At 33.5% G+C, this 7,573-nt stretch overlaps 2 protein-coding genes across 3 annotated transcripts; one reads left to right on the top strand and one right to left on the bottom strand.

The window, feature by feature from the left end:
• Positions 1–1,705: 1,705 nt before the first annotated feature.
• Positions 1,706–5,202, bottom strand: LOC149584028 (uncharacterized). Of its 2 annotated transcripts, none has more exons than XM_089863438.1 (10): positions 4,580–5,202; positions 3,911–3,991; positions 3,772–3,846; positions 3,667–3,704; positions 3,410–3,610; positions 3,218–3,284; positions 3,019–3,163; positions 2,735–2,949; positions 2,450–2,653; positions 1,706–2,332 (listed from the first exon to the last, which is right to left on the bottom strand). In XM_089863438.1, exons 1-10 carry the CDS (start codon positions 4,742–4,744, stop codon positions 1,757–1,759), a joined length of 1,767 nt encoding a protein of 588 aa, XP_089719564.1. In that variant the 5' UTR covers positions 4,745–5,202; the 3' UTR covers positions 1,706–1,756. The 2 variants fall into 2 exon arrangements, with proteins under 2 accessions (XP_089719564.1, XP_089719565.1); XM_089863439.1 differs by having other exon boundaries at positions 3,911–4,015; positions 4,580–4,595.
• A 333-nt stretch (positions 5,203–5,535) lies between these two features.
• Positions 5,536–7,349, top strand: LOC149584027 (uncharacterized). The gene is made up of 2 exons (XM_089863293.1): positions 5,536–7,272; positions 7,335–7,349. Exons 1-2 carry the CDS (start codon positions 5,536–5,538, stop codon positions 7,347–7,349), a joined length of 1,752 nt encoding a protein of 583 aa, XP_089719419.1.
• The last annotated feature ends 224 nt before the right edge of the window (positions 7,350–7,573 follow it).

Below are 7,573 nucleotides of genomic sequence, written 5' to 3'. Positions count from 1 at the left end.
TCATTTATGACTATTTATAAAGGACGTTCCTGGTATACGCTAGATGGTTTCTGACAGTGTTTTATACGGATAATAACATATTTAAACTAAATGAAGATCGTATGTGCCAGAATTAAGATATTCAACTTTCAAGGCTAAAATGAACAGTGTAATAATTGAAATCATTTTCGAGATCTGTCTCAGGTTTCGTTTCATTTATGACTATTTATAAAGGACGCTCCTGGTATACGCTAGATGGTTTCTGACAGTGTTTTTTACGGCTAATAACATATTTAAACTAAATGAAGATCGTATGTGCCAGAATTAAGATATTCAACTTTCAAGGCTAAAATGAACAGTGTAATAATTGAAATCATTTTCGAGATCTGTCTCAGGTTTCGTTTCATTTATGACTATTTATAAAGGACGTTCCTGGTATACGCTAGATGGTTTCTGACAGTGTTTTATACGGATAATAACATATTTAAACTAAATGAAGATCGTATGTGCCAGAATTAAGATATTCAACTTTCAAGGCTAAAATGAACAGTGTAATAATTGAAATCATTTTCGAGATCTGTCTCAGGTTTCGTTTCATTTATGACTATTTATAAAGGACGTTCCTGGTATACGCTAGATGGTTTCTGACAGTGTTTTATACGGATAATAACATATTTAAACTAAATGAAGATCGTATGTGCCAGAATTAAGATATTCAACTTTCAAGGCTAAAATGAACAGTGTAATAATTGAAATCATTTTCGAGATCTGTCTCAGGTTTCGTTTCATTTATGACTATTTATAAAGGACGTTCCTGGTATACGCTAGATGGTTTCTGACAGTGTTTTATACGGATAATAACATATTTAAACTAAATGAAGATCGTATGTGCCAGAATTAAGATATTCAACTTTCAAGGCTAAAATGAACAGTGTAATAATTGAAATCATTTTCGAGATCTGTCTCAGGTTTCGTTTCATTTATGACTATTTATAAATGACGTTCCTGGTATACGCTAGATGGTTTCTGCACTCTTAAAAAAAAGGGTGTTTCTTGACACCCCAATGAGGACTTTCTCCTGCTACAAATACGTCACCTTTTGAGTACTTAATTAACACCTTTTCGATTCTGGAATAACACCCTTTCTGGTATTAAAGTATTCCTTTACAGGCTTAAAAGAACACTCCATTGTGTGGCTATATACACCCTATGGAGAGTAAATTTGCCTGTTTGAAGAAGGGTCAAAGACTTAAAACACCCTTAATGGTGTAATATTACCTATTTTAAGGAGTTTATTAACACCATTTAGAGTGTATATATACCTGTTTAAGGGTTGTTTTAAATCTCCTTAAGAGTGTAATATAACACGTTTTAAGGAGGTTTAAACACCCTTTAGAGTGTAATATAACACGTTTTAAGGAGGTTAAAACACCCTTTAGAGTGTAATATTACCTATTTTAAGGAAGTTAAAACACCCTTTAGAGTGTAATATTACCTATTTTAAGGAGTTTATTTACACCTTTTAGAGTGTATATATACCTGTTTAAGGGTTGCTTTAAATCTCCTTAAGAGTGTAATATAACACGTTTTAAGGAGGTTAAAAACACCCTTTAGAGTGTAGTATTACCTATTTTAAGGAGTTTATTAACACCTTTTAGAGTGTAATAGTACCGGTTTTAAGGAGGGTATTAACACCTCTTGAAGTGGCAATAATCTACTAATTAAATTTATAAAACAGATTTCTTTAATTCAATCCAAAATTAAACACTTAATTTTTTTACATTTTACATTTTTTTCGTAAATTGACTTTACATTGCGTGCCATGCAAAGTAGAAATCGCAGTCAGCAATGACTGACTACGATTACTATTGTTCATGCCCAATAATTCAGTTTTAATTAATGCAAGGCACTTAGCAATTTTGTTTGCATATGCAATGTTGAACACCCAATAGGAACTGAACCATATGCAAATAGCAGTTATAAAATTATTGGTTTCAAGAAACCTTTCTGAATCAATATGTATGTAAAAATTTTTTGCACTTATTATTTCCTTACCCCTAAAAACTATGACTGGTTCAGTCGGTATTTGGGTTTCAGTACTGTTTTGATTAAAAAAAACCCTATTGTGATGCTCCTTGACAAAGCTAGGAAGCAATAAAAAGGACCCTATCAACTTCTTTTCTTTCTTGCGTGACTCGTCTATTTCCTCATTTACTTCTGAAACTAGTGAAGTTTTTAAACCCTTTGCAATAGGCGGTGAATTATTCCAAATTTTATCAGTTAAGTCCGTCAAAGACGTTTTAAGCTTCTTCTCTATATCAACTTTGGTTATGCGATGAAACTCCAGTAAAAGCTATATCACAGGAAAAATTATTTTAAAAACAAATGAAAATATAAGTAATTTAGGTCGAATTAAACTAAAGAGTTATGAGTTGGTTCTGTCGCGATTAAGCGTGGCAAATCTCCAAACCTGGTTATTATCCTGAAGAGCTGGATAGTGTTCCAATATTACTTCTAAATTTTTTCCTTCTTTGATTTCGGCAAATCTTTCAGCAAATGTTTTATCCATCTTGCTGTTGATAATCCTGAAGTCAGGAGCAGTTTTTTTAAGTTCTTCTATCATTCGTTTTTTGTGCGCTTTAATACTCCTTTCATCTTCAAAAAATTGTACACTCTGGAAAATATATATTAATAAATTTAACTGTAACTATTGAACTTTTGTAAAAATACATTATCTAAACCAAAAAGCACTCACAGAATTAAGAGCCTTGTCTGGAGAGGCTGTGACGCCAGATGTTGGAGAAGCTGTGACGTCAGATGTTGGAGAAGCTGTGACACCAGATGCTGGAGAAGCTGTGACGCCAAATGATGGACAAACGCGAGGAGAAATGTCTGAGCCAAGATTCATGTCCTCGATGTCTAATTCACGTTCATTCATATGAATAAAAGATAGTGGCCTCTTAGTCAGTTCTGTAAGAGATGATACTGTTAAACTGGTTTCTCTGACTGTGGCAGTAACTATAGCAGCAGTTGTAACACCTTTATCAGCTGTATCTTTTCTATTTTTAGATTTTCCATTCAACTTTCCCGCATACTTTTTCCTTTTTTCTTCCACGTCTGGAATGTCTTTAAGTTTTCTCCGAAAATTTTTAAATTTGTTCTTCAACAGGCTCTGCCATTTTTTCTACATGAAAAAACAGTTAATTACATTGAAATGTTACCACAGCTTCATACTCACTCCTTCGCCCAAATGTGGATACTCTCTTACTAGTTTTTCTCCGACAATTAAGTATGAAGGTATATAACTAGAAAAAAATATTAGTAAAATAATTTATTTGTAAGGGAAGATAAATAGAATACCTAATAAATTGGAAATGGCATCAACTTGTTTAATTTTTAAACTATGCTAAACCTAATGCTTGACACTTACACAGAATATACATCAATTAAGCTGTGATAGAGAACATTGACTATTCCTCTATCCATGTTTTTTCTTTCCTCTTCATTTGAAGAATCATATTTCTCCTTGTCGATGAAGTATTTTGGTATTTCCGGTAACTTATATTCAATGGCGAATTTTGATCTAGATAGTTTCTCTGCTTCTATTATTTTCTTTTCATTGCTAACAACACTAAAAATAAAAGTCTCAATAACTTATAAAAATTGAATCTTTTAAAAATAAGTTACCAGCACTCCTGCTGTTCCTCATCCGAAAGCTCTTCAACCTAAATTAATGAATATACAAATTTCAGTTATATAAATTAAGAGATTATTAATGATATTGGGATTTACATCTGTATTCCTAGATTCACTTGAGTCAAGACAAAGTTTTTTCTTTGGGTTTTCACTTCTTACATCAACATTTTCCTTTGAGAATTATATTAGGCTCTAGTAAAATTAACATTGTCTTTCCTTTAAATTAATTACGTACCACAACTTTTATTATCATTTTATCTCTGATAATGCAGTCACTGTCCAAGTCAACGTCTTGTCCAAAATCTTCATCATACGTCTTAAAATATTCAAACATTTAAGTCTTAATAGTTTCGTTTCAGATTTAATGTAGTAAAGATAGTTTCAAATTTATATGAAATAGTTCGTACCATACTAAGTTTGCAATACCAAAAATTATTTGACTATATATAGGATGCAAAACGTGTTCAAATAATAAGGGGAAAGAACATGGCCCGATTGTTATGAAGTTGTATATGGGAACACTGCGCGTGCCCAGTAGGGGGGCTACACAGAGGTAAGAGATAGGAAGTAGAAACCGCGTGGATTGAACATAAGTTAACTGGCGTCAATACGAGTTTATCATTCTCGCAGCTAACCACCAGGGCTTTACCTCTGTTCAAGAGGAGTTAACTTAATCGCCAAAATTGAGGCGGATTGATACATTATGTTTAATCGTATAGGAAAAAAAGTTGTAGTTGCAAACTATTTAAAACAAAAATTTATCTGTTTACACATGTTTTAGTTGGAGCCCAGTTACAGCAACGGCCTTTTGAGTTATAAAATAACAATTTTATTTCTGATGTTTCAGTCCTTATATTTTTATATATTTGAAACTCTTTTAAGAAATAAATTTATAAAATCTTACCTGAAATTCGACTCGGCTTAAATTCAAATCCTTGAAAATGGAATTTTCTAAAATACACTCTTTTAAATGGTCCAAACTTGAATCTCCCTCATTGTTCAATTTGTTTAATTTTAACTTTTTTTTACTATTTCCAACACAAATAAGACACGTAATATATGAAGGCATTATTTCTTAAACTTAAAACCAAACTACACGGAACACGGGCCGATAGGTTTTTCGATGATTCGCGCTTTTCCGTTGTTTTGTACAAAATGGAGCCTGGAACTTGGTATGGTAACAAAACTTACAAAAAGGGAAGATTTCGGGGAAAAGAGTCCTGGCAGTTCCCTTTAATAAGGGAACAAGGGGATCCAGATATAAACGTGAAGCAGAGAGGTAAAAAATAGCGGCGGCGGTGCGGCCGCTATGTTCTACTTCGTTACATGGAACCATGTGTACGGATTGAAAGAAAAATCTGGGGGGCGCCCCATGCGGTATAGGTGAGTGAACTGATAAGCGAAAGGGTTTTTTGGTGAGGGTACAGGGCTGCCATACAAGACTTTTGTAAGCGTGCTTTGCTAAATGATACAATATTCGGAAAAGTTCAATACTTAAAATTAAAGTGTTTTAACTATTTGAAAATACAATATTTTGCAGTAGTGGCTGAGTTAATTTTAAAGTTCTGAACTACTCTTTTTATCCAGTGTAAAATAATAATATAAGTCAGCAAAGCTGGCAGACCTGTTTCAGGAAAAAAACAGAAACGAGCTCGAACGAAGGCCAAGCCGCCAAGGCCATTAGTCAGCTGTTACCAAAGGATAGGGTAAAGAGTCCATGCTTTTCAGTGACGTCAGATCAGCTGGTCTTGTCTGTATCGTTCTGGTTTAGGCCTTAGTGAGGTTTCGTATAATAATCTGTAAATAAGGGCTGCTTTGACTTAGTTTCTTAGTAAGTTTACCAGTGATATTGAATATAAAATGAATAGAATTCAGCTTCACAAATGCCCAAAGAAAAAGTGCATCTTTCACGCTAAAACTTTGACTTTATTAATCTCGCACATGAAAAAAAAACATGGAAGTGATCCTAATTTTAGTGTTCGTTGTGGCCTTGAAAATTGTGAAATTGTTTATAAGAATTTAGGAAGTTACCGTAGTCACGTTTATAAAAAACACAAAAATGTTCTGAGAGACGACGCTCGCTTTGAAGAAATTAATCAAGTTAATATTGAAGGTATAGAAGTAGAAAATCTCTTGAATGTTGAAGAAAATTGCGAAGAAAATGTTGACGCACAACACAACGAAGATGTGAGAAATATGACGGCACCAGAAATAAGAGAGCTTATAATGAAGCTTTTGTTAAAATACAGAGAGAACCATTTACTTCCATATAGTGTGGTGGAAAATCTAACCAATGATCTCTTGAGCTTTTGCCTGGATATTTTAACATCACAGATTTCAGACATAATGGAAATACTTAGAGAAAGGCATATAGAGTTGGATGAAAACGTTCTTTCCAAAACTAAATGGAAATATCAGGAAGCTTTTCTTAGCGTAAATACAAAATACAAAATGACAGCATTTTGCTCGTCGAATTTAGGAATGGTTCAGCCTGTTCAATTTTCATTCACACATCCGACTGATGAGAATGCCAAAAACCATTACTTTCATTATGTACCTATTTTGAAAGTACTCGAACACATGTATGAGCAACCCGAAGAACGGTCGAGACACGCAAAGGAAAACTTAAACAATCCTGGAGAAATATCACACTTTACTGAAGGAAGCGTGTCACAGGAGGTAATATCAAATTATGGTGCTAATACCATGCAATTGCAAATTTATCTCGATGAATTTGAAGTGGCAAACCCCCTAGGATCAAAGAGGGGAAAAAACAAACTTATCGGATGTTACTTTTCACTATTAAATCGGAAGAACAAATATCGTTCCAAGTTAAGCGACATTCAGTTAGTTTTTCTGGCAAAATCTTGCAATGTGGATAAATATGGGTGGGACGAAGTTTTTCGGCCACTTTTATTCGATTTAAACGAACTATCAACAAAAGGATTGTACATCAAAAGTGAAAATAAGATTGTGAAAGGCTTTGCCACAATATTTTCTGGTGACAATTTGGGGCTTCACAAGCTCGGAGGCTTCAATCAAAACTTCAACTGCGGAAGAATCTGTCGCTTTTGTTTAATAGACTATTCAGAAATTAGTAATAACGTTAAGGAAAGTGATGTTATTTTAAGAACCATGGAAAGACATCTCTATCATTTGCAATGCTTAGAGCTGGATGATGCTGAAGGCTCAATTTATGGAGTTCGGTCAAAAAGTCCGTTACTGAAGCTAAAACATTTTGATATAACACAACAATTACCAGTAGACATTATGCATGATTTGCAAGAAGGCGTTATTCCAAAAATTTTGAAATTTTTACTTAATCATTTAATAACAATTGGCATCTTAGATTTAGACAAGATAAATCAACGAATTATCAATTTTCCCTACGGCAGAGTCGAAAGAAATCGTCCACAAATTCAAATAAGAAGCGCAATTCTTGGCAATTCCAACCTTAAAGGAACAGCAAGTGAAATGTTTTGCCTTTTTAGGTTATTACCGCTTTTGTTAGGCGAGCTGTGGCCAGAAAATGATGAGGTTTGTAAACTCTACTTGGAACTTCGAGAGATATGTGACTACTTGTTTGCCTCCAACATTGTAATGGGACATTTGCCTCTCTTAAATACTAAAATAACAAATTTTCTGAAAAATGTTAAAAGGATTTGTGGCGATAACTTTATGACACCTAAATTTCATTATATGGTGCATTACATTACCTGTTTAAAAAAATTTGGCCCCTTACGATACATTTCTTGCATTCGTTTCGAAAGCAAACACAATTATTTTAAGGAAATTTGCGAAGTAACAAATAATTTTAAAAACATAACACAGACCCTTTCAAAAAGACACCAGTTTTATCAATGCTATAACTGGCTAGTAGAAAAATCCCCTGGAATAG

Source organism: Phalangium opilio, unplaced genomic scaffold (assembly GCF_054372755.1).
Source record: "Phalangium opilio isolate 3A_F unplaced genomic scaffold, DU_Popi_V2 ptg001170l_1, whole genome shotgun sequence".
Lineage (NCBI taxonomy): Eukaryota > Metazoa > Arthropoda > Arachnida > Opiliones > Phalangiidae > Phalangium > Phalangium opilio.
This window is presented reverse-complemented; position numbering and strand designations above follow the sequence as displayed.

Bases quoted from the DNA above. Each gene is read 5' to 3' on its own strand.
- LOC149584027 (XM_089863293.1), top strand. From the start codon at position 5,536: ATGAATAGAATTCAGCTTCACAAATGCCCAAAGAAAAAGTGCATCTTT.
- LOC149584028 (XM_089863438.1), bottom strand. From the start codon at position 4,744: ATGCCTTCATATATTACGTGTCTTATTTGTGTTGGAAATAGTAAAAAA. The intron at 3,285-3,409 runs GTAAGTGTCAAG...ATTTTTTTCTAG, and splicing joins TTAATTGATGTATATTCTGT to TTATATACCTTCATACTTAA. The intron at 3,164-3,217 runs GTGAGTATGAAG...TTTTTCATGTAG, and splicing joins ATCCACATTTGGGCGAAGGA to AAAAAATGGCAGAGCCTGTT.